Source organism: Canis lupus, chromosome 2 (assembly GCF_048164855.1).
Source record: "Canis lupus baileyi chromosome 2, mCanLup2.hap1, whole genome shotgun sequence".
In the NCBI taxonomy this organism is placed as follows: Eukaryota; Metazoa; Chordata; class Mammalia; order Carnivora; family Canidae; genus Canis; species Canis lupus.
The window spans coordinates 58,350,518-58,377,796 of NC_132839.1; the positions used below are offsets into that span (position 1 = coordinate 58,350,518).

The window sequence follows — 27,279 nt, forward strand, 5'->3', positions numbered from 1 at the left end:
TACAAGTGTGAGCTTACCTGGGGAAAGCATCAAAGCAGTATGTTTTCCTGGTATCTGGGAACGCCACGCGCAAGCCTGACATCAGAGGCGAGTGGAGGATGACCGCAGCACACTCGTACCTGGAGGCCAGGTCTACTGTGGGGACGGTCCCGATGCTCTGGCCATACAGGATGATGTTCTCAGGACTTACGCCATACCTGGAGAAGTCAGAGGGTGCACACCGTTAGCTAACAGAGGGAGACAAAGCCCTAATAGCTTAAACTCACAAAACTCCCGCAGCTACTGGTTTAAAATGCCATCATCTAACTTGTACCCTTCAGCTTAAAAGAAATATGAACTTCACAAAAACAAATGTTAGGGGCCTGTCTCAGGACTAGGTGACCGGGGGGTTCTGTCTTCCACAACATTTTTTGAAAATAATGAACATGACATTTTGCGGGGTAGGAATTAGTGAAATAATAGTGTGCATAAATAGTGAATAGTGAAATAAATGCATTATTAATCTCATTTCGTATTTTCAGAGTCCTCTCATTTCTTATTCTCCCCTTTCAGGGTTTCTCTGATAATCACAAATTTCACTATTTCTGAAATAAAAGCAAAAGCACATGTGGCAAATTATACTATTTTTATTAAGAGCCCTTCATGTGAGGTTTTAATAAGATATGAAAGGTATTAACATTTATCAGGAAAAGGTGCTGAGAGGTGGTTAATTTGAAGACAAATGTATTTGCTTCACCCTCTCCTTGGGGCTAAACTCTTTCGAGCTTTTCCATCGGCCAGCGTTCTCCCAGTTGGCTCTCTCTGGGTGTTTGGTCGGCGACACTGCCCGGTCCCCGCGGCCTGCCGCGCGCACATGAGCTCCTGCCAGCACCACGCGAGCAGAATGACAAGTGCGGCCTGTAGGTAGCAGCTTTAAAGAGAAGGGTGTGCTCTCCCCGTCCTGTGGGCAGGAAGCGGACGGACCTCACGGTGAGGCCCTGGTCCACACAGAAGAATTCAGCAAAAGCTAGGACGTCAGACAAGGTCAAGGGCGAGCAAGGACACGGGAGCGGGGCTTCATCACGCTGCTGTGGGCATAGAGACCAGAACGAGCACTCGGGCAAAGAAACTCATAGTACCTGGTAAAGCTGAAGCCCGAGATCCGACAATTTCACTCTTTAGCATAAACACCTACTGTAGCAGCTCACAGGGCAATATGAAGGGCTTCCTGCCAACAGCCTCCAGGGAAAAGCAGGATCAAGCCGCTGAGGGGATGGCGGGATTTCAGCCCAGCTTCCTCAAGCTCCACAGGAAAATGGGGTTCTTAAGGAGGAATTCAGGGAGGGAATGGCTATTTCTGGTGGGTACGCACTGGGCGTGTTTTGGACAGCTGGCCTCTGAGCTGTACCAGGAGGGGCAGGCGGGACGTGAACACGTGGGGGATGTAAAGGATGCTGTGTGTGAGCAGCACCTGGAGCACACAGTCAGCGTGGGAAAGTATGAAGCAGGTGCAACGTCCCCTGTGCAGCTCAGGAGGGCCACGGAGCTGAGACGGAGCTGGGCAGGCCAGCAGGGGCACCTCCGGGAGCAGCCTGATTGTGCTACAGGTTAGAGCTTGTCCTGGAGAAAATGTGGGACATGGGAGGCGTCCAAAGGGCAAGTTGACGGGAACAAAGTTAGTGCTCTGAGAAGAGTCATCTTCCAGTGGCATGGGGGATGGAGGACAGAAGCTGCCAAAAGGGCAGGGAGATAGTCAAAGGCCTATTAAGAATCATACAGTGGGGCGCCTGCGTGGTTCAGTGGGTTAAGCCTCTGCCTTCAGCTCAGGTCATGATCCCAGAGTCCTGGGATGGAGCCCCACATCAGACTCCCTGCTCACGGGGAGTCTGCTTCTCCCTCTCCTGCTCCCTCTGCTCTTTTGCTCTTTTGCTCTTTCTCTCTCAAACAAATAAAATCTTAAAAAAAAAAAATCATAGAAGAGAGAACAGAAGAGTATGATACATTTTTTAAAAACCAAAGAAATTAAAGATGTTCTATTCTCCTGCAGACACAAGTAGAAAAACACGTGCTTAGAACCTGGATCCACTCTCTTTCTAAAGCGAAGTGTCTGTGCAGCTCCACCCCTAGGACCTAGCATCACTCTGTGCACCTGTGCCTTTGGAAGAGTATCTCAGGGTGAAGGTCTCAGGGGTTCTTGCCGGGGGCAAGAGCAGCTAGAAGGGCAGGTTATTATAAAATGATCAGCAAAGGGATTTTGATGGAGAGGTTCAAGCAAGAAGCTGGTGGCCACAGCACCCTGGACCCCAAATCCCTAAGTCCCAGAGCCTTTCCATGAGCCCCAATGATGAGGGACCCCAGAGCAGAGCACCCGTAGTGTTTCAGCAAACCGCCTCACAGGAAAATGCTCTCTATACAGAGGGGAAGCCATGCCAGGGTCCCTCTGGCACAGCCGCCTTGAGGTCCTTCTATCGTGGACAGGGAGGCCTGGTCTAGTAGGAGGTTTTAACCCCGGGCTCAGGCTCCCTCTACAATTTTCATCAGATTGCTAAAGTTGGGGTAGCCCCAGTGGCGCAGCGGTTTGGCGCCTGCCTTTGGCCCAGGGCGTGATCCTGGAGACCCTGGATCGAGTCCCACGTCGGGCTCTCTGCATGGAGCCTGCTTCTCCCTCTGCCTGTGGCTCTGCCTCTCTCTCTCTCTCTCTCTCTGTGTATGTGTCTCTCTATGAATAAATAAATAAAATCTTAAAAAAAAAAAAAGATTGCTAAAGTTGTCTTTGGCCCCCAAAGCACAAGGGCCATTGGCTACTTCACAGGATGGGGAGGTGGGGGTGGTCAGGAAACACCCAAAGAGAAAGAAACCCCACATTTGGAGCCGAGGTCCTTCCTTTGCTTTGGGTTACAAACAAATGAATCACAAATCAAGGAAAAAGAGGAGAAAAACATAAGGCGAAGGCTGAGAATTAGAGACCATAAATACTGAAGATGTAAAACACAGTACGAGCCCTCCAGGTCCGCACGGCCCCCTCGAGCCTGACTGACCCTCCTCGACCCAATCTGAAGGCTGGTGAGGACGACACAGGAGAGCCGACTGCGGTGACAAGCCAGTGCTCCCTCAGCTCTCCATCATCACAGTTAAACCTACGCAGTCAGGATCCCATCTTCCATACCAGACTCCCTGGACTTTGGGGCCACATGGAATAAACACAGGAGCAAAGGGCCCAGATGTGCGGGATGTGGCCTGCGGGTGGCACAGCGTTCCCTCCCGAGGGTCCCGAATCCATCCATCCCCACACACTGCATCTCCTCTGAATGCAGTCCAGAGGCTGGAGCTGCTCCGCCAGAGGCTCGGCTCCTAGCTTCCCCTTCACCTGCACCCAACACCCGGTCCCAAGCTCTGCAGATCCACCTTTCACATGCAGACTCACATCCCTGCTCACACGCAGCACTCTGAACTCAAAGCTTTCACCCGAAAATGTCACCAGGTAAAACACAAAAGCACTGGCCACCAGAGGGGAAAGACACCTGCCACATCACACCAAGGGTTCCTATCTAGAACACACAGAAAATTATTACAAAGTGAGAAAAAGTGGCATTTTACAGAATGGGCATTTTATAAAAGAAGAAATCTAAAATGGCAGGGAGGGAGGGTGGGAGGGATAGTCAGCTTCGATAGTAAAAATGAAAATGTGAATGAAAACCATCACGTGATCCGAACATAGATTTAAAGGTGGACAGTGCCAAGTGCAGACGTGAGCCACAGACACTTTCCTCCTCAGTTGACAGGGCAGGAAGTGGACATAACCACTTTGGAAATGTTTGGTGACAGTGGAGGATATGTATGAACATGCACCTGGTGACCTGGTGACGTGATTCCCTAGCACATAGGCCACAACAAGAGGCACTCACGCCAAGAAACACATGCAAGACCATGTGCGGGCATGTGTCTACACGGCTGGAGACGAGCGTCAGCAGCCAGGTGGAAACAGAGAGGCCCTGGTGCCGCCAGGCCAGAGGGCACACCACAATTCAGGTGCACACTGGCAAGGCAAAGGGCAGGACACAATAGAACATACCCTCTGTGGCACCATCTGCAGAAATGCCAACCCACCCAGATTGGGCTTTCTTGTTGGGGGATATTTAATTGGGTTGTAAGCCCAGAAGGCAAAGCGGGGAAGTGAGGCCTTACAAGTGAGGACGGCGGTTAAAGATGCAGGTAAGGGTGGTTAAGGATGGGGAAGAGAAGCACACCATCTAAGGGGTTGGAGGAGGGGGTAGGAGGGAGCTTGTGGAATGCCGCGTATAGGCCACATCTGAGGCCAGAAGCTGGACATTTTACCATCCTCGAAGCTCGACATTTACATTTTAGGGACATTTCAATCTGGCTGATCTATTTTATGGCCAAAAAACATATTTTAAAAGTTCACCAGATAGGGACCCCTGGGTGGCTCAGTGGTTGAGCATCTGCCTTTGGCTCAAGGTGTGATCCCAAGGTCCTGGGATCGAGTCCTACATCAGGTCCCCACAGGGAGTCTGCTTCTCTCTGTGTGTCTCTGCCTGTCTTTGTGTCTTTCATGAATAAATAAATAAAATCTTTATATATATAAAAAAAAAAGCTAGAATGTCCCATGTTTCACATGGGCTCTGCAAGTAGATTCTGTTTTCTGGCTCTGTTTTCCCCTCTGTCTTATTTAATCTGAGAGTTAAACGAGGCTTTAGGGTCTGGTCCTACAGTCCTACCCTTTTTACTCAGTATCAATCAATGTGCAGTCTGAGGAATCCACAAGTCCACTGGAATTTCTAATTATGGAAAATTCAGTAATGGAATTGACTTTTTTAATTCCCAAGAAATTCAGATACTTCTCAGTTTGGAACCATGGGTATAGAAGCATGGGTATAAAGATTATCGAACTTGTACCTTTTTTCCACCAAAAACAAAACCTCTGATGGTACCATGAGAAGGACGCACCTCACTGTCCTCATGTCCCAAGAGTAGCATGGGAACAGAGGCCCCTTACATGTGCCACCAAAAATCTTTGATACCTCCAAGGAAGTACTTGCCTTCCCACCTGACCCTTCCCCAGCTCCTCATTTGTTGTCAGTCTAGTAAAGACAGGAAAAAGCAGTGGGAAAGTCCCAAACATAATACTAACAAACATGAACATTGGATTAGCACTCTACAGTTTGCAAAGCCCTTCTGGCGATGAGCAGAAGCTTACCAACCCTTTGCAGAAAGACCTGACAATATTGCTTCCAGTATTCATTGTTTTAAACAAGTCAGTACCTAATAATTAAAAGAAATTAGAAATTAGAAATAAAGGACGCCCGGCTGGCTCCGTCGGTAGAGTGTGCGACTCTTGATTTTGGGGTTGAGTTCAAGCTGCACGTAGAATGTAGAGATTACTTTAAAAAAAAAAAAAAGACGGACGCTGGATGGCTCAGCGGTTGAGTACCTGTCCCTGCTCAGGGCGTGATCCAGGGTCCTGGGATCAAGTCCCACATCAGGCTCCCTGCCTGGAGCCTGCTTCTCCCTCTGCCTATGTCTCTGCCTTTCTCTCTCTGTGTCTTTCATGAATAAATAAAACCTTAAAAAAAAAAAAAAAAAAAAAGGAAATGAAAATTCTCACTACCTGAAGGTAAGCATCATTCCCATTGTAGTAGAATTGATTTCAAGTCCCTTTTCCATTTATAGATTTTGTTCTAGGGGACGTAATTGTGACCTGTTTTTGTAGAGCACTTTTTAGTGAGCCTGGTAGCATGAGTTCTTCCCGCGCTGTCTTTATGAGACATAATTTTAATGGCTGCATGTTTCCTTATGAGTTTTTAGCACAATATGTACTGTGAGTTATAACAGTTTTTGTGAGGGCTGCCTCCGTATCTTAACTATCTAGTGAACTTTTATTTTTTTTAAGATTTTATTTATTCATGAGAGACCCAGAGAGAGGCAGAGACACAGGCAGAGGGAGAGGCAGGCTCCCTGCAGGGAACCCGATGCAGGACTCGATCCCAGGACCCCGGGATCACAACCTGAGCTGAAGGCAGATGCTCAGCCACTGAGACACCAAGGTGCCCCAGATCAAAAACAAGACGGTTTTGTGGAAGGGAGAAACAAACAGGAGAAACGTCCATGCGGGATTTTGGCACAATGTTAAAAGTACAGTTTTTTAGCAGGTACCACCTCTGCAGGCCAGGGCCAGGAGGACCAGCACAGCAGCCCACCCTTTCTCCTACGTGTCCAGTCCCCAATCCAGGCTTTCACGAATTTATCGTCTTCTGTCCTCAAAACCTTCTCAATGGCTTGTTCATGAGGTGGAATTCTAAAAACCATATTCCCCTCTGTTGCCAGTCTAGTATCCGAAGTCAGGATGCAGACAGAGACAAATACGTAATGAAAACTAGTGTATCGTTAAGTTATAAATTCAGCTAAAGATCTAAACCAGGTTCTGATGGTGACCTATGAATGTGGCGATTATGTAATTAATCCACAGATTCTCTGCCTTTTTTTTTTCAGATTTGTTGCTATACCTGGAAAATGTTAACTATTTTTTTTTCTTAATGTGTTAAAAAAAAAATAGTTTCTGAGCACCTCCTCTGGACTAGGCATGGAATGCTAGGGGATAGAAAGATGGATATAAAATGATTAGTGGTCTCAAGGCACGTACAGCCCACGGGAGAGTCAGGAAGCCACAGAGAAGGATGTAAGATGAGTGATTAGGGCACAGGAGGTCATAGGAGAAGCGGCAAGAAATTCCAGATCAGGCCAGGTCACAGCCATGTGAGCAGAGGGCCTCTCTGCTTTTGGACAACTATGTGTCTATCTGCAAGTCATAACAACACACATTTTTATCAGACTTGCCCTGGACGTCCTCATAGAATCTGTGGTCCTGACTTAAATACATAAGTAGGTATTTTCTGTACACTCGTCTCAAGGCAAAGGTGAGAGTAGATGCACTTGTGTTAAAGCAAAGCCTCATGCTGGGGCCATCATCCCTCACTGGGTGATTTAAGGACCACCTCTGGGGGCCCACGGCAGGTCCTGACCCTGACTGACCCCGGCAAGTGGATGTACCCAACAGCCCACACTTACACGTATATACAAAGACTGCAATGAGGCCAGGAGACCCCGACACTCATGATCAGAACCCCTAAGGCTGTCCAGGAACCATCAAGAGGCCACCACATCTCAAACAGGAGCACCACACACAACTAAGCTCTCCGTCTCTGACCGTTCTCTCCTAATTCTGTTTTCCCATTGCCCCACAAAATCCCTCCTTGGCCCTCAAAGTTCTCCCAGGGCCAGAATTCTGACTCCATGTGTCTCCATCCCCACCACAGCCCACCTTTCCTCGGTCCCCAGGCTCACAACCCCAGAATCCTCTCACCTCTTGACCATCCTACTTTTATCAATCCCCAGCCCCTGCTTGGGTACGGACAGGTAAGGGGAAGACAGGTGCAGTCTTCTCTTCCCACCCCCTGCACCAAGGCTCCATCCCGACGGATACATTTTCTTCTCACTACGAATTCAAGATAAGCTCAGGAGGGAAGACACCAGCAAGGCCAACCCACGCAGCATTGCCCACGATTTGGGGACAGTAGAAAGCCCGCAGTGGAGACCGTGCAGGAGCAAGCAGCACGGCCGGGCCAGGCGGCAGGTCCTAGCAGGTGGGGAGAGGAGGGCAGACTCGGGACCAGGGTCTGGGCGGGCAGCGGCCTCGGGAGTCTGCGTGTGTGGGCTGGGTAGGACAAGGAAACCAAATATATATATATATTTTTTAGGAAACCAAATAAACACAAACAAGCCCGGGCACAGACGGGCGGCGGCCATGGCTGGCAGACAGGGCGGGGGCGCCACGAGTGGGTGAGGACCCATGAAGTCTCTGCAGGGCAGGTGTACAGAGGCATCGGCTCCTTGGGGAGGAAGAGGAAATCACCCACGGGGAGGACTGGGCACCCGCTCCCCTGTGAGCTCACAGGAACACCTGGCAGCACCCAGCCAAGGGGCGAAGGCTGGGGGCACTCTGATAAAGGGCGTGGGCCAAGGGCCGTGGGCTGCCTGGGGGTCGGGACAGGTGGCGGGGTGCAGGTCGGGGACGCATCACTACCTCCCAGGGTGTGAAGGCTGAAGCGCGTGAGCATCGGGGAGAGGGCGGGTGTTTGCTGGGACCACCACGCCCTTCCCAGCACGCTGGCCAGATCAATTCTTCCTCCTTCCTTCTGCTCCTTGTCTCCGGCACCTTGCGGGTCCCCCCACCCAAAGCTCAGGCCCCAGCCTCTCCTGGAGCCTCTCCTCTTTATGTGGACCTCGCCCAGTGCCAGAGCCTTGCACGACACCTGACACACAGCAATCGTGCCCCGAGTACATGGGCGGTCCGGGTTTCTGACGCCAGTGCATCCCTGGCGCTGTCCCAGCTCAGCTCCCACCCTGGCACGGCCCACCCCACCCCTTCTCTTGGCATCTGTCCCCCAGGGCCCCATCTCTTTACACTCAACACCACTCAAACCTGACACTTTGTACTCCCTCCCCAAATCGATCTCACTCTCCCCATCCCCAGAGCCTTGACTGCACGGGCTTGAGAGTGAGGGTGAATTTTTCACTCTTCTCCCCCCGCCCCTGATATACTCCCAGTTGCTAAGTCCTGGCATTTCTGCCTCTGAGACATTTGCCAGACACGTTCCTGACACCACATCCACTGCTGTGTGCTTGTGTCCTGTGGTCGATGGAATGGGATCCGCCTGTCAGCTTGGCATGTGAATGAGCATGCACACTGCCACAGGCGACACCCAGGGTCTGCTGCTCAGAGATCTTTCTGGAATGCGGGCCGTCACAGCTCTACCTACCCCTGTGAGGCTCACATGGCCCACAGGGCCCCTACTGCTCAAACCACCACCTGTCCTGTCCTCTCCTTCTGGTCTGTCCTGTTCCATGGCTGGTGAGGAGGCAAGTGTCCTAATTCCCGAGCGCTGACCCGGTTTCCATCCAGTCCCTTTACTCTCATGAGACCTGCACGCACTGGCACATCATGGAGCCTGGGAATCCCCAGGCTTGGTCACCCCCGCTTCTGACCCCTCCTCTCCTCTCTCAGACCTATCTTCACCCCAGTTCCATCATACGAGCTACCAGACTATGACATCTCCACCCCATTCCATTCCTATTGGAGACATCTCCCTTTGAAAGAGAGATAGACAGGGATGCCTGGCGGCCTCAGTCAGCAGAGCAAGTGATTCTTAATCTCAGGATGGTAATGCTGGGCATAGAGAGGACTTAAAAATAAAATCTTCAGGGGCCCCTGGGTGGCTCAGTGGTTGAGCATCTGCATTTGGATCAGGATGTGATCCAGGGTTCTGGGATCAAGTCCTGCATCGGGCTCCCCGCAGGGAGCCTACTTCTCCCTCTGCCTATTTCTCGATCTCTCATGAATAAATAGAATCTTAAAAAAACAAAATCTTTAAAAAAATAAAAGAGAGACAGAGAGAAAAGAAGAAACCTGTGTCCTGTCAGTTAATCACACCTCTGTAGCAAACAACCATCCTTGGGATAAAAGTCCACATCCTCAGGTTAACCTCCACAATCTGGCCCCACCTTACTATCATAACCTCTTATTTTCTCTCCAAATGAACCTCCTCCTGCACTTAGACTCCTCGCTGAATCATACAGTCCTGCCTAGAATGCTGTCCTCAGGCCTTCCATCAGCCTGGAAGACTCTGGGGTCTCCCCTCCTTCACACACCGGTCCGCATGGGGTCCGTTCCCTTCCAACCACTGGCACCGTGACGGTGTGTGTGAGATCCTCCACTGCTCTGTGGTGGGTCCCACACTGGCTATGAGGCTGTCAGCCCCCCAGGGGGAGGCAAACAGTACCCTCGCTCGGGGGGCGGGGCGGGGGGGTTCCTTTCTTCCTTTGAATGGATCGTGGCTCCAGCCAAAGGCCGTTTTCAGCCACATCACAGGTGAATTCCATATACTGCTGTCATTTCAATATCTAATGCCTTTGAAGTTCAGCATGTTCTTGAGGATCTGGGAAGGGGCCTCTGGAATCTCCTGTCTGCAAACCAGCAGAGATGAGTCAGTCCATCACAGATCATGACAACACTTAGCACTGTTTCTTAGGCATGATGTAAGATTTACTGAAGACCCACTGCAGGAAACCCAAATCTCTCAATTTGCCAGGGGAAAACCATGGCTCCGAATAACCACACAGTGGGGCGAGCACAGTAACCCCCTGGAAATCCACAATGTCCCCACCACCCCGACTTCTCCGAGCACCTACCACCGTCCTGCGTCACAAGCCATGTCGAGGGCGTGCTGGCCACCGCCAGTGCAGGTCTCCGCTCCCGTCGGCACCCAGGACGTGGCCCCAGAGCCCCCGCAGCCCAGGGCGAGCCGGCGGCAAAGGGCAGCAAGAGCCGGAGCCGGGCAGGCATGTCCCGTGGGAATGATCGCTTCACCGATAACATAAAACCTGTTTGTTTTTGCTTTAATGTAAGGCTTTCTTTCTGTCTACAAACACGAACAAGCAGAGCCTCCCCAAGACACATGCATCCTGTTTAAGTTAATGGACCTTGACTTTGCCCTGTGTCGAGAGCATTTCCATTCATCTTCGCAAGGAGCAGGACTGGCACAGTGCCACGGACTTTGAAGTCAATATTTTAAATATTTCAGAGCTAGGATTCCTGGTGGAGATAGCTTTAGACATAGGACAAAGATAAATACACAAGGTAACGTGAATGTTAACTGAAGGATGAGGTCGGAGATGCTGAGAAACCCCAATGAACGTTAGGGCAAAGCCTCCGAGGCGAAGGCTCGCCCGTGCAGGGGAAGCAGGTGTGTGAGCAGGACCTGCCAGAAACCACAGACGGCTCCGTGGCACACTCCGCCTACAGGCTCAGAAATGGTAAACCAATCTTTTACTTTCTGTGGTCAAAGCTTAACAAACGTGTGCCTTATAATTTAATTACAAGGAAAATGAAAAAAGCATAGGTCACCCAAAACAAGCATGTTTTTTCTTTTTAAAAATACACCTGTGTAGGTTTAGAATTTTTTTTTTTTTGTAATGTTCTACATCATGTGTCATGTGACATCGGTCATTAATTTCAAAGGTGAAAAGCTAGGGGAAATTTTAAAGTTTCTGATGCCTTAGTGCTGTGTGGGAAAATTAAAAACTTTAATGGTTAGTGATGTCAACTGTACCTTTGTTTCTTTTCTTCTGATCAAGGGAATTTGGTTACGAGAGACATTCATAAACAAGATAATTACAACCTCTGGAAGTTTTAATAATCTGAGCATGTTGAAGATATTTTCTCAACACTGTTTTTTTTTAAAGATTTTATTTATTTATTCATGAGAGACAGAAAGAGAGAGGCAGAGACACAGGCAGAGAGAGAAACAGGCTCCATGCAGGGAGCCCGATGCGGGCCTCAATCCCAGGTCTCCAGGATCACGCCCTGGGCTGAAGGCGGCGCTAAACTGCTGAGCCACCCAGGCTGCCCTCAACACTGGTTTTAATATAAAATGTGCCAAATGCAACATTAAATGTTGCCCCATTCACTTGAAGTAACAGTGAATTGGGGAGAAGCAATGTGCTCCCGGGTTATGAGTCTTTGGGGAAATAAAGAACAAAATGTGATTCAAATCAAGTAGTTCAGGCAAAATGAGTGTATTCTGGTCAGTAGGTTTATCAGAGCACAGGGAACAGTGATCAGAACCGGGACTGGGGAGTCAGGACTCACAGACAAGGAGCTGGAAGCCTGTGGCAAGGAGGGTGGGGACAGAGCTTGGTCAGTGGGGGCGAGGCGTCACTTCTGGAAGCAGAGGACCATAAGGAAGGTGCAGCCGAGGACGGCAGGTCGGGACGCGCCCAGGATCCCGGGATGAGGCCTGAGACAACGTGAAGGAAGAGGCTGGTGGGAAGAAGCGTCTGTGTTGCTCAGTCAGACGTGTCCATAGCAAGTTATGTTGGGACAGGAACAGACTGGAAGCTGATTCAATAGGTCAGGGTCAGGAAAATGGGCACAAATAGGGAAACTGGGAAGGAGATCACAGGTGTGGAATTCTGTTTCTTGAGAAAATAAGTCTGGGAAGATAGTCTCAAGTCACCTTGGAACATCTCAGGAAAACCATTTAACGGTCAGATGCTCAGGGCCATCATAAGAAAAGTTTTCCCAGGTGCCCAACCAGCTTGGTCAGTGGCACGTGCCACGCTTGATCTCAGAGTCGTGAGTTCGAGTCCCATGTTGGGGGCAGAGATGACTTAAAAATAAAATCTTAAAAAAAAAAAAGGAAAAAGAGGAATGCTTGGGTGGCTCGGTGGTTGAGCATCTGCCTTTGGCTCAGGGCATGGTCCTGGGGTCCTGGGATCAAGTCCCACATCAGGCTCCCTGCATGGAGCCTACTTCTCCCTCTGCCTATGCCTCTGCCTCTCTCTCTCTGTCTCTCATGAATAAATAAAATCGTAAAAAAAAAAAAAAAAAAAAAAAAGGAAAAGAAAAGAAAAAAGAAAAATCTTCCTGGAACTGTTTTGATGTTTGTGCTAGACAGACAAGGCCCTGGGTGTGCGTCACCCTACCTCCTGCCGGGGATTAGAGGAAGCCAAGCAGGGGCAGGGAGAGGCCAGGAAGAGTCTGTACATGCCAGGAGCTTCAGGGGGCACCACCGGGACCAAGCAGACCAGGGTGGGACCTGGGTGGGACCAAGTGGGGACCTGGGTGGGACCAAGCAGACCAGGTCCCCCAGGGATGGACACACCAAAACTGAAATCTGTGCACACAAAGGTAACGTGTCCTCTTCTTGAACAGGCCACTATGACAATGACGCGAGGTGGGGATGAGCGCATTCCAGGAAAACACGCTTTACAAGCAGGCTTCCATGGCAATGGGCATGCCCGGTCAGCCTGGCCTTCCTTAAACTTACTCAAGATCTCAAAACACATCAAGACATGCATTCTTCAATGTCTGTAAAAGCATCATCCACCTTCAGCCATGACCTTTCTCCTGTGTTGGAGGTTTGAAATTTCCTTCTAAATGGGGCTGTGGGGCAGGGCGGGAGGGCACCTGGCTGGCTCAGTGGTTGAGTGTCTGCCTTTGGCTCAGGTCATGATTCCATAGTCCAGGGATTGAGTCCCGCGTTGGGCTCCCCACAGGGAGCCTGCTTCTCCCTCTGCCTGTGTCTCTGCCTCCTCCCTCTTTCTGTCTCTCATGAATAAGGAAATAAAAATCTTAAAAAAAAAAAAAATGGGGCTGTAAGGAAGGGCCTTCCGTGTCGGGCCCAAACCCACCCTCAAAATGACTTAGTTCTTCATGACATGCAAGATTGTTCTCTGCTCCCACAACACGTTCCTTTTCATCGCAGCAAAAGTAAGTAAGACCTGGAGTGACTTAATTTAAAAAAAAAAAAAAATCACTTTTCAGAGGAAAAGGTACAGCCCTAAAAGATATAAAATCAACGCTTTAGATCTATTACAATTAAAATGGAATAATTTGCTTGAACTTGTTTGGGTATAATTGGGTATAAAACTGTTCCGATAATAACTGAGACTCTTCTCACATTCTCTAATTATCTGTTGTGCTAGAAAGGCCAGAAAATGCTGCCTCCCCCCTACAGCTGCACTAATACCTGGAAATGGTTAGAATACCACCTACCCTACTTTTTTTGAGAGGATTACATGAGTGGCTTATGTAAAATACCTACCACAGGCATCTGACCAAAAAAAGCCATCATTATTGTTATTATTTTTAAGATATTATTTATTTATTTGAGAGCAAGAGTGAGATCAAAAAGGGAGAGGCAGAGGGAGAAGCAGGCTCCTCACTGAGCAGGGAGCCCGACGTGACACTCGATCCCAGGACCCCAGGATCATGACCTGAGCCGAAGGCAGATGCCTAATTGATGGAGCCACCCAGGCACCCCAATTCCTAATTATTCCATCCCACTGTAGGGCGAGCTCTCACAACAGCACAGACACTAGGCCCAGGCCTATGAATCTGCCCACTTGACACTGCCTGGCAAATACTGTGGATCTGGGAATGCCACACCACAGGGGCTTTGACTTCCTGCCCTAAAACACCTGGCGATCTTTGGAAGGTCACATCCTGGGGACAGAGCATTCCTGACGGGCTGCGTCTTTTCAGGGCACCCCTCCATCTCCGGGCCCTAGTGCTGGCAGCACACACCCAGGGTGACTACCGCAGAGATGGTTAAAGCTGGAACCAGAGTGGTTGAGCAACACCCTCCAGGAGGCCTGTGCCCTCTCCTGCAGGGCCTGGGGAAGGTGACCTTCGGCTCCCCACAAAGGGCCTGCCCACAAGGACGATGCACAGCTGAGGGAGGAGGCAGCTGGCCGTTCAAGAGAAAACCCCCACTCCCCGGGCTGCTTTCCGGTGTCCGTGGCCAGACAGGCCACTGGGGGATCTAACGCGGCCCCTGGACACAGGACAGCACCTGCCCCGGAGCCAGAGGGCCAGCTCACTCCACCACCAGCTCGGGCTGCACACTGCCTGGCTCTTCCTGGGAATGTCCATCCGGGTGCTTCATGTATACTCAAAATGTGACACTGTTAAGTCAACACTCCTCGGGTGGACGCAGTGGAGAAGCCCTTTCCCCCTCCTTGATGGCATCACCACATCTAATCTCCTCTTCGTGCCTACCTTGTGTCCTTCCTCCTCATGTCCCTAGTCTTCCTTCTGCTTCCAGAACCTTCCGTCTTCCCCACCATCCTTAAGAGCACAGAAAGTTCGCAGCACCAATTATGGAAACACTGCCAACCACAGGGTAGGGATGGAAAGGCCCTCAGAGATCATAGAGATGGATCACTTTATTTTATAGATAAGGGAACTCCAGGTTTAAGAGGTTACTGACTTAACTCAGAATTGTAATTACTTGAGACAGCTGCTACCTGACAGCTCCAGAACATGGGCTCAATCGGGGGGAGAAACGGGATTCCTAGCAAATACAACCAAGCCAGTGAAAGCATCACTGTGACACGGCTTCGGGAGGTGGGGGGACGGGGAGGGGGGCGAGGAACCTGTCCAAATCCTGCCTTGTGACTGGTGAGTCGCTGCATGTTTGCCAATCTGCTTGGGGTTCGCCTTCTCTCATGTGTAAGATGGAGCTCCTGTCCAACGTGGTGGGCGCGCAGCTGCTCTGTAGTGCTAGTTACCACCCCCTCTAACGCGGAGGGAAAGGAAATGGGAATGAGGACCTCCGTCCACCACACTGCTCTGAGCATTTCAAATGTAGTAAACGGTGCTTTAAATGTGAAGATACGTGGGGCACCTGGGTGGCTCAGTAGGTTAAGTATCTGCCTCCAGCTCAGGTTGCAATCTTGGGAGTCCTGGGATCAAGTCCTGCATTGGGCTCCCTGCTCAGCGGGGAGTCTGCTTCTCCATCTCCCTCTGCCCCTCCCCTGCCTTGTGCTTGCTCTCTCTAATAAATAAATAAAACTCTTTTTAAAAAAATGAATATTCTGTTTACTGGGAAGTTTCCGTGGAGGATCATGAAAGGTTCTGGAGGTGGATGGTGGTAACAGTTGCAGATTGTGAAAGTACTCAGTGCCACAGGCCTGTACATGTAAAAATGGTTAAAATGGTAAATTTAATTCAGGTATATTTCATCACAATAAAAGGAAAAAGGGGACTATTCTTCTTAAATCTGGCTTGTACTAATTATTCCTTTATTTATTTTTTTCAAGTAGGCTCCATGCTAAGTGTGGAGCCCAACATGGGACTTGAACTCAAGACCCTGAGACCAAACCTCAGCTGAGATCAATCATCAGATACTCAACTGAAAGAGCCACCAAGAGCCCCTAGCTTTGCCCTTTGTAGCAACTACAAAGGAACATCGCAGCTCTCCTGGAATTTTTAAGATTTTATTTATTTATTCATGAGACAGAGAGGCAGAAACTTAGGCAGAGGGAGAAGCAGGTTCCCTGTGGGGAGCCCAATGCAGAACTTGATCTCAGGACCCCAGGATTGTGATCTGAGCAGAAGGGAGACGCTCAACCACTGAGCCACCCAGGTGCCCTAACTGGAATTGTAAGATTTTACTATAGGAGTAGAAACAATAAGTAGTAAATAAAACAGCAAAATGAGTAAAATTTGGTTTCCCTTTAAATTGTAAAATCTCTACAGCCCAAACGTATTAGAATTTACCAGTAACACGGAGACACGAGATCATAAAGATATGCGTGTGACTCATTCTGCTTTCTTTTACCAATCTAACAGGGCCTCCTACCCATGCTCTTCCTCAAATGGGAGGCAGCAACTCCACAAGTTCAGGGGTGATTACAAAGCTGGAATCCACATAACAACTCTATTTTATTAAACATAATTTTGACTTCCTTGTCCCAAAGACTTTCATTATCCTTCCCACTAGCTCTGCACCTTGCCTGGATTTTTTTTTTTTTTTTCTTACAGAAAAAACAAAGGAAAACCACTCCTTAGTGTGGCCGTGATTCTGTTGTCCTCTTCCTCTTCTGGAGAGAAAAGCAGCCCCTCGGGATCATCACAGAAAGAAGCCAAGGCAGCACGCGGAAACGCAGGGACAGATTTCTCTCTCAGCACCTGTCACCTGCCTAAACCCATAACAGAATTCCAATCTCCATATTGGACACTCCAGGGCAGTGGTTGATGAGGTCGTTATACAGCGTGGCCCTCGGGCCCCAGCCGGTGGAGCACAGGGACTGGGGGCTGGGGAGCTAGCCCCAGCGCCCGGCAGCCAGCAGCATCGCAGCGAGGGACTCAGCAGTCTCCCCACGCACAGCTGATATAAGGCCTTGGGGTAATGTCCACACGGTATTTTAATCAAAACACTATGTTGTGTATAAAAACAACGAAGCAAGAGCTATGTCCTCACTTATGGTAAACAGAAGCTTCTCGGTGGTCACAATGGGATCACTCAAAAGGGCCCCGCACTCGGAGGGTCCCGCAGGCACAGAGATGCGCACGCACAGCAGGTCCCATTGGTCCCGCAGACACGGGCCTGGGCCCAGGCACACTCAGAGGAGAGCCAGCCTTTACCCCCACACTCTGGACCTGTGGGGCTCCTGCTGTCCCCACTCCAGTCGCTGCTTCTCCTGGGCGGGGTGTGCAAGACTGAGAGTCTCCTATGTGATTGTTTCAGACACTGAGGGACTTCATACAAGATCTCTGCCGATGACATTGCCAGCAGGGACGGACGCCGACCAGGGGTTTATTCCAAAGCAAAACCATGTTGTCACCGCAAACACTTCAGATGCATGGACCTGCCTCCTCACCTACCCTGTGGGAACCCAGGGAGGACAGGGTGGGCTAGGCCACTGGCAGGGAGCCCATGCATCCAGTGGATTCCACTCCCCCAGGGCAGGCTTATCGATGACCTCCATGTGTCTGCTCTGGGGCGCTCACCTTGACTCTCCCCCATCCCAGCTGTTACCACTACTGCAGCAGGCACCCTCTTCCTGGTCAGCTGGCCTGCTGGGATCCCCCTCCTCTTCTTCCTCCTCCTGCTGGGATCCCTCCTCCTCCTCCTCCTCTTCCTCCTCCTCATCTCACTGGACCTCAGCTAGTCCCATTCTCCCAAATTTGATCCAGGACACCAAGGGGCATTGGGACATACTGAACTTTCAAATCCCTTCTTTCAGCCTTAGGATGTTCCCACCTAATTATTCCTAATTCACCTGACTCCCTATTGACAATTCACCATGAATTTGGGAGTTTCCACCAAAGCAAAGCAATTCAGAAGAGGAGGATTTTTGACTACAGATTTTCAAATTAGTCAGGAATTGTGTTTTTCATCAAAACTTGGAAGAAATCAAAATGATACAAAATCTCCTATTAAGTATTTAAAAAATTTTCAATACCATAGCTCTACTTGTATGCATTTTCATTTGGAAAAGAAGCCTATTTTCACCTTCTTCTACCACATATTAGAATTCTTCAGATTTATTTTTTAATTTTTTAATTTTTATTTATTTATGATAGTCACACACAGAGAGAGAGAGAGAGGCAGAGACACAGGCAGAGGGAGAAGCAGGCTCCATGCACCGGGAGCCTGACGTGGGATTCGATCCCGGGTCTCCAGGATCGTGCCCTGGGCCAAAGGCAGGTGCTAAACCGCTGCACCACCCAGGGATCCCGAATTCTTCAGATTTAAAAGAAAATGTGAAACAATATGGTCAAAACATTTAGGAAAACATTAACACTTCAATACCATTTAATACTTGCTACTTCTTCAGCATAAAGCAGAATTTATGAGCAGGGTTATACATTTCCGTCATGTGAGTACCTGAATCAAGTGTCATATAGAAAATACCTCAGCGAGCTTTTCTTTGTCCTGCTGGCGTCATACACGCATGCTGACCAGTTTCTCTCTGGGGGCTTTCCAGGAATCAGAGAAAGGAGTCCTGTACCCCCCACTCCCAGGTACAAGAATGAACAAGGAGGTGCAGCCCGGGTGGCTCAGCAGTTTAGTGCCACCTTCGGCCCAGGGCGTGATCCTGGAGACCCGGGATCGAGTCCCGCGTTGGGCTCCCGGCATGGAGCCTGCTTCTCCCTCTGCCTGTGTCTCTGCCTCTCTCTCTCTCTCTCTCTCTCTCTGTGTCTCTCATGAATAAATAAATAAAATCTTAAAAACAAAACAAAAAAGAATGAACAAGGAGGACTTGAATTCTGCCCTCATGGGGCTTATAATCTCACAGTCTGCTTATACAGGCTGTTTTTATTCTAAAATAAAAATACCTGATCTTAAAGATATGGCAGAGGCAGATCTGGGCCTAACACACTCCCCTTACTCAACAGATCTCAAATCCAAAGACAACTACATCACCTCCGAGCCAATGTCCTGGTGAGTTCAATGCCTCCGGGCCTTCTTATAGGGCATCAGAGTCAGGATTTGGGATCTGTGGGCTCAGGACCTGTGAACTCACTTTCTGAGGGGATTGGGCCCCTCTCATCCTGGTCACTTGCTCCCACAGGCTCAGCCCTACCAGGTCATAAATCACACCCAACAAGGTCAGACCACAGGTGTTCACTGCAGGAAGGCTGGGTCACGGCTACGTGTGAACAACAGCCAGGAACCACCAGGAGGCCAAGCTCCTGAATGGCAGGCTGGCTCTTATTCATCATTAGAGTGTGGGTGGCACACAGCAAAAGGACATACTTGCTACCTACCTTACCTCTGATCCTAACAACCCACAAAGTGCTAGCATCCATGTCTTTAAACTGAAGTTCATGGCAGTGAGGGGAATCACCAAGGCTGCCAGGCTGGTAGGTAGCAGAGCCAGGCTCTGAAGCCACACCAGATGCCTGCTTCCAAAGCTAAGCCCCTCTGCTCTGAGCCCCATGTCTCTGTGTCTCCCTCCATGGCCAGGAAGGGGTGGCAGCTGCCTCTCAGTCCCTTGGTGGCCAGGGGTAGTCAGGGACACAGGAGGACCAGCGACCCCAGCCCCTCACCAATGCACTAGGGGAGGTCGCCCAGCCTGGCCCCTAACTCCACACCCACATCTATAAAGGGTGAACAGGTGATCTGAGAAAAATCACAAGACCTATAAAGAGATTCTACAAATTCTGAAAAGGCACCAATCTTAGGAATCAAAGTAGGTGAGGGCTAAGACACGGTCTTTTTTTTTTTTTTTTAAGACTTTATTTATTTATTTATGAAAGACACAGAGAAAAATAAAATAAAAAAAAAAAAAAAGAAAGACACAGAGAGAGGCAGAGACATAGGCAGAGGAAGATGCAGGCTACCTTCGGGGAGCCTGAGTGGGACTCGATCCCAAGGCCCCAGGATCATGACCTGAACCAAAGGTAGACGCTCAACCGCTGAGCCACCCAGGTGTCCCTAGGACACAGTCTTTGACTCCAATGCAAATGACAACAACAAAAGCAGAAGCAATTAACCAAGAGAGGAGGAACAATATTAAAATAATAATTAAGAAATACAGAAAACATTTTTCCATGCAACTCTTGAATCAAGCAGATGTCAGAACACCAATGACAGGCTAGGTAAAAAGTAATGATGAGACCATGGGTGTTGAAAGGCAAAATAATAATAAAATCATCATCAACATCATGACTGTCAAACACCCAAATCGACAGCACCACTAAACTGGAATGTGAAAACCAGAGTTTACTGAATATGCTGATGCCCACCCCTGCTAACAGCACGGGACAGGAATCCTCGACTTCCCTGTCTGCCAGAGCCCTTCCTTCTCCGAGAACATCCGAGGGAGCAAAGACTGCAGACAGTCTCCCTTCCAAGGCTCTGTTAATTCTCAGAAACGGCAGAGAAGGCTTCCTGTGCATACATGGAGACTGTCTGGGGCGGGTTTGGGTTGGCTACATCCCAATCCTCCTTGTGTCTGTCCCCTATGGGACAGAACCTTGTACCTTGAACCCAGGAGCACCCACAGCCCTGAGCGAGACCCCCATGCACAGCAGGTGCTGCTGGAGCACGTCTCCTTTGCACCTCAGGGTCTCTTCCTTCCTGTTCCGAGGCCGACTCTGGTCATTCTCCCAGAACCCAGGAGACAACACACAATAATAGGGGTTATATAACTAAGCTAACAAGGAAACACTGTGTGGTATGGGATTTAAAAGACCAATAATGGGACTTGTAATAAAAACAGGGAAAGGAAAGGCATGTTTCTCTATTCTCCCCACCTTAAAACCTATTCAAAACAAGAAAAAAATTAAAATAATATTGAGAGGATGAAAATAAAAAAGAAAGCACTCCAGAGAGCATAACATAGGGGCACCCATGATCCCCTCCAGACCCGCAGGGCTTGAGGCCAATGACCCAGCAGAGGCAGCATGGAGCAGCCAGCAGGTCTCTGGGGAAGGCATTTTTAAACCCCATTTCTGGCTCCATTTTATGTTTCTAGCCATGTTTTTATTCTTCCCTTACTGTAACTTATCTCCCTTTGTATTTTATAGACTATTCACAAGACACAAGTCAATCAATCACTACGTATACAAAGCCCAATCTTCATAGTGATGACCCTACCTCAGCAATGTTATTTTCTGCTTAGGATGGAAAAGAAATGCATAAAATATTTAGAAATATCTCATTACAAATTGTTAGAAGTTTGGGCCCTTCAAATAATACCCATCAGGCCACTCTGGACCTCTGAAGCCCTGACTCGGGCTGTGGCTTCTTGTTGGTCCCTGTCTGAACAGGGTTAACCTGTTTTGTTTCAAGCCTTTGGCTTTTTATCATTTTTTAAAAAAGATTTTATTTATTCATGAGAGACACACAGAGAGAGGCAGAGACAAAGGGAGAGGGAGAAGCAGGCTCCCTGTGGGGAACCGGATGTGGAACTTGATCCCAGGACCTCAGGATCAGGACCTGAGCCAAAGGCAGATGCTCAACCACTGAGCCACCCAGGTGCCCCAAGGCCTTGGCTTTTTTATTTTTATTTTTTTATTTTTTTATTTTTTTTTAAATATTTTTTTCTTTATTTATTTATGATAGTCACACACACAGAGAGAGAGAGAGAGAGAGAGAGAGAGGCAGAGGGAGAAGCAGGCTCCATGCACTGGGAGCCCGACGTGGGATTCGATCCCGGGTCTCCAGGATCGCGCCCTGGGCCAAAGGCAGGTGCCAAACCGCTGCGCCACCCAGGGATCCCGGCCTTGGCTTTTTTAGAAGCCATGTGGAACATAATACACAGAATATTTTCCAACACTTTATTTTAAAAATCATCTAAAATGAACTTTGTCAGGCATCCCTGACAGGTGAATGTCCAGCTCACCTCACCTGTGGGATGAGGAGGGACTAGTGCTATTCACCTAGATGCAACTCCTTTGTGGTGACTCCGGATGCCCGAAGGAACTCCCATCATCTGGCTTGCCTTGAATTTTACTTACACGGAGCCAGAGCAAATACCCGCTTTACCTCACATTTCTCACTGAAAATTATCCAAGTGTCTCCTGCTAGTCATCTGCTGTGTGCTCTGGTTCTGTCTGGTCAACTCTGGGCCCCTGACAAGATGCAGTTTTTGTTTTTTTGTTTTTTTGTTTTTTTTATTTTATTTTATTTATTTATTTTTTTAATTATTTATGATAGTCACACAGAGAGAGAGAGAGAGGCAGAGACACAGGCAGAGGGAGAAGCAGGCTCCATGCACCAGGAGCCCGACGTGGGATTCGATCCCAGGTTTCCAGGATCACGCCCTGGGCCAAAGGCAGGCGCCAAACCGCTGCGCCACCCAGGGATCCCTTGTTTTTGTTTTTTTTTTTTAAGATTTTATTTATTTATTCATGAGACACACACACACACAGAGAGAGAGAGAGAGAGAGAGAGAGAGAGAGAGAGAGAGAGGCAAAGACACAGGCAGAGGGAGAAGCAGGGAGCCCAATATGGGACTGGATTCCTGGACTCCAGGATCATGCTCTGGGCCGAAGGCAGTCGCTAAACCACTGGGCCACCCAGGGATCCCCGTAGTTTTTGAATTCCCAATGCAACCCAAGGCGAATTCTTGTTGGGTTGTGACAATTCAAGAAGATACAAAGAGCAGAGGCCCTAGCAGCATGATCTAGCCATTCCTGCACTCCAGGAAAGCAGGTCACACTATAAGGGCTCCGCATTACCAAATCACACAAAGATCCCAAGCATGCAGAGGCTCCCCCTGCAGTGCATGGGCCGTGTTTGGGTTCAGGGCAGCTCTGGTGGTGCCATTCACACAGGCTACGACGTGATCAGTGCCCACGGGTCCTGTGATTGAGCAGCCCTGGTCAGCGCACATGATAAGCTTGGCAACTCACAGTGAGAAATACTGATTTATGAAGCTGTAATGTAAAAGATTCCTCTGGCCACTAATTTGAAATGAGAACCCAAGCCCATTCGTTTGCTTCCCAGCCACCCTGAACCCCAGTGAAAAAGCAGCATGCACCTCCAGAAAGGAATAAGCCTGGGATGCCTGGGTGGCTTAGTGGTTGAGCATCTGCCTTCGTCCCAGGGCATGATCCTGGGGTCCTGGATCGAGTCCCACATTGGGATCCCTGCATGGGGCCTGCTTCTCCGTCTGCCTGTGTGTCTGCCTCTTTCTCTGTGTCTCTCATTAATAAATAAACAACAAAATTAAAAAAAAAAAAAAAAGGAATAAGCCTGCCACCACAGAGAGAGAGAAATAGGAGGATGGGGCAAAAGCAGAGGATGAAAGATCTCAGTGCATTTCTAGGTGACAGGAGGTGAATGGAAATGTCCTGATAGATGGCACAGAGTGGAGAAAGTTGTTCAGGATACATGAGATGCAGAAAGTGGGAGCCATGCGGATCACAGGAAGGCTTCTGGTTCAAAACCAGCATACAACTAAAGACAAGTGAGCCACCGAAGGTCTGAGGGGAGATTCACATGGAACCACGGGCCCCCGCCTGCCAAACAGACGTGAAGGGCCTTGGGGTGAGCTGAGACTTCTGGTTACTGCCCTCGAGTACAGTCAGCCTCATTCTGGCACGGGAGGTCCCCTTCCACCCAAACAGAAAGGCCACCAGGGAATTCACCCAAGCTGACTCCCTGCTCAAGGAGAGGACCAGGGTGGAGCAGATCTGCTCGTGCCTCGTGGAGGACACCCAGCCTGATGACCTGATTCTCCTTCCTTCAGTGTGATGGGGCGGGGGGGACAGTTAACGTGTACTGACCATGTACTGCACCCCGGGCACAAATTCTAAAAAGTTTGCGGGTGCTGGCTCCACCTAACCTCAACACCCTTAGCAGGTAGCTGCCATTATTGTTATGAAAGTATGTTACCTCCAGGAAAAGGTAAAGCCAGGATTCAACCTGAGTCTGAGCCAGAGACCCAGCTCCTAATATAGAGCCAACCAACTGACAAATAAGGGCCCAGCATTTAGGACTTAAAAAAGAAAGTACACAGATCTGAGAACATATACCCACAAAACAAGAACAGGATGCTCTGAAAAAGGGAAGCCAAGGGGTAACAATGAATGCAGGCATGAAGAACAACACTCACCCAGAAAATCAAACTCAGAGGCCAGAACTCAAGGTTGGAGAGACCTCCCGGGATGCCCAATGAACTAGATGAAGAGATGGAGACCACGAGAGGCAGAGGGAGACCTGTGGGGTAGGTAGGTCGGGGTACCAGAGGCCATGCTAGAAGGGGCTTTGCAGGTGGACCTGCAGCTCTCAGTGAAAGGCAGGCTGGCAGGGAGCAGGGATCAGGTGGCAGGCCCACTAGAGTGGATGGGGCAGGACGGGAGCTAATGCTTATTTCCTGAGATCACAAACACTGCCAATGAAGACCAGGTAACCACCAAACTCTGAAAACAGCAAAAGTCAGCAGGGGTGGATAACTCAGAAAAAATCCTTGTGTTTCTCAGCAGGAAGTCAGTAAGCACTGTCCATGGTCCCTCCCAGGTGCTGGAAGGTCCAGGGGGAAGTGGAGCAACTGCTGCTTTTGTCACAATCTCTTGTGTGATTTATTACTCTATGCACATATTATCTGAGCCAAAATGTTGAATTTCACCACTGAAATGTTACCTAACTCTCAAGTTAAGTTTTTCTTTCTTCTTCTTCTTTTTTTTTTTTTTTTTTAAGATTTTAATTTATTTACTCATGAGAGACACAGAGAGAGGGCAGAGACACAGGTAGAGGGAGAAGCAGGGTCCCTGTGGGGAGCCCAATATGGGACTCGATCCCAGGACTCCAGGATCATGCCCTGAGCCGAAGGCAGACACTTAACTGCTAAGCCACCCAGGCATCCCTCATGTTAAGTTTTTCTAAGTCTTCTCACTGGCATTCTGGCATGACTTGGCGCCTACTGTGAATCTTACCATATTTACTGGGGCACATAGCCCAGGGGCACTCCAAAGGCTCTCTTTCTTTACTAAAACGAGCAGGGTACTCTGGCCCTGCATCGCACCAGGCACAACTGTTTGAGGACACAAAACAAAGGCACAACTCAGACCTGTTGGCAAAGTTACACTGCCTTTGACAGATCAACCACGCCTCCAGCTGGAGCACAGTGATGCCACCACTCTGGCACGGTGCCACCGGCCTCCAAGTCACCAGCTGCTAATTTACAGCAATTACATTTAAGGATTTGAGCTAAAAATCAAGACTGAATATTAATAAGATCAATGCCAAAGAGATATTGACAAAGTACACGGCTTAAAATTACAAGAAAGCATTTAAAATCTTCAAAGCTGAAGGCAACTAGACTACAAGCCTGAGACCTGATCTGACAAGAGTACACATGAAGGAAAAAAACCACCAAACTTGTGGGGAGGGTCTTAAAGGCAATCAAAAGCTTTAAGTGAGGCACAACGCTGAGGGGGCTGTCAGGACAGTGGCAACAGCCAACTCTAGAGCATCCTATACTCCCAGCTGATGCCACCTTCCCGACAGTCCATGAATCACAGTGCCCAAACCACACGACGTGATGGTACACGCTGAGCCTCCAGTCAGGCCACCAGCATCATCACTCGACAGGACTTATGAAATCACCCAAATGTTTTACTGCAACTAGGTAGGAATTCTGCTCAAGAGTATCCTACACTCCTCAGAAACCAAGAGAAGAGGAGACTGTGGGGCCTCCTACCCAAATTCAGCCCTGTGTGCTCTAAAGAAAAAGTGGTCAGCTGACAAAGATTTTAAATCTATTGTTTTAGTGCATTTGCTCTTATTTTATGAAATGAGTGGAAGATGTAAAAAACAGAAGTACTAAAATTGATAAGAAGCACAAGCCTCATGATTGACACAAAGATGACAAGTATTAGATGTACCAGAGCTTTGGAGGGTTGTTTGTGTTTTGTTGTTTTTGTTTTGTTTTTGTATTTTCCTCCATCAAATGTTCACTGGCCTCTGGCTGACAGAGATATGGTGTGTTCAACTACAAAGAAAAAAAGTACTTCAAGAACATGTATGAAAAACTAGAAAAAAAAGTCATTTTAAAGACTATGTGTGGGGACGCCTGGGTGGCTTCAGCTCAGGACATGATCCCACAGTCCTGGGATTGAGTCCCATGTCGGGATTCCTGCAGGGAGCCTGCTTCTCCCTCTGCCTGTGTCTCTGCCTCTCTCTCTGTGTCTCTCATGAATAAACAAATAAAATATTTAAAAACAAATGAAAATGAAAATAAAAAAGACCAAGTGCTTTCCTCCACCTTTCCGGGCCACTAAAACGGCATGTATGAATGTCTTGGCAGACGCTCTCAAGAGCACCAACAATGACAAGAAGAAAGACAAACACCAGGTTCCTATTAGGCCATGTTCCAAAGTCATGTCCAGTTTCCAACTATGATGACAACGCATACACTGGCGAATTTGAGATCACTGATGATCACAGAGCTGGGAAAATTGTTGCGAACCTCATAGGTTAAACACGTGTGGGGTGGTCATACCCCAGGTTTGATGAACAACTCAAAGATTTAGAGAAAGATGGCGAAATAATCTGCTTGTGCCCTGCCAGTTTGGCTTCAACGTAACTGACCACCTCGGCTGGCATCACTGCCCATGAAGATGACAAAAACACACAGGAGGGAAAATCCTGGGTGTAATATATACTCTCCCAAGCAGAATGCTTCAATGGACCAAGAAAAAAGACTTTGAAAACAGATGATAATTAGGGAAGTATGTTTTTTGTTTTTTGTTTTTTTTAGATTTTAAAGCCAAAGGCAGGCACCAAACCGTTGAGCCACCCAGGGATCCCCAGGAAGTATGTTTTTGAATGAACTCTCAGTGAATAAAATCTTCCTCATAACATGTAAGTCTACCATTCAGCTTGATCTCATACATTCAGGAATGCATGTATATGCAGCAGCAGACTGTATTAACTGGCAAGTCTAGGCCACGGGAGAGGCAGGTCCGATGCACTGCCCTGTGGTTAAGCCACGTCTGAAGTACTGGTGGGAACTCTGGATCTGTCTCAGAAATGTCACTAAACCAGAAAGTGTTCAGAGAGGAGAGCCACAATGGTGAAGGGTCTGGATGCTCATATAACGAAAGCATGATCAAAAGATGTGGGTATGTTTAGTCTATAAAAAAAAGGCGATTAGGTAAGAGAAGAATTTAATGCAGCCGACATTTATTGAGGCTCTACCTGGTGTTAGACACTGCAGGGAATTCAGATGTGAACAAGATGCCGCCTTTGCCCTGCTGGAACTTAAGTGATAGTGCTTTCCAAGTATCTGATGGATGTTAAGTGGAGCAGCAACCAAAAATTAACAGAAAAACTGTCCTTAGAAAAATTCAACTGCTGATACTCAGATATTAATTGAGTTACTTATTTGGACAACATGTGAGACTGAATGGCTATCAGTAACCAAGGAATTACCTGCAGAGAGAAATCCAGGATTCAGGTGGGTGGGGGCCTGGGGATT

General features: G+C 48.7%; 1 protein-coding gene across 1 annotated transcript in view; it reads right to left on the reverse strand.

The window, feature by feature from the left end:
- Nucleotides 1–27,279, reverse strand: part of ABHD17C (abhydrolase domain containing 17C, depalmitoylase) — a 48,027-nt gene that overhangs the window by 5,496 nt on the left and 15,252 nt on the right. The window contains exon 2 of the mRNA XM_072801899.1: nucleotides 18–197. Coding sequence (XP_072658000.1) covers nucleotides 18–197 — 180 coding nt within the window. The remainder of the gene's footprint in view (nucleotides 1–17; nucleotides 198–27,279) is intronic.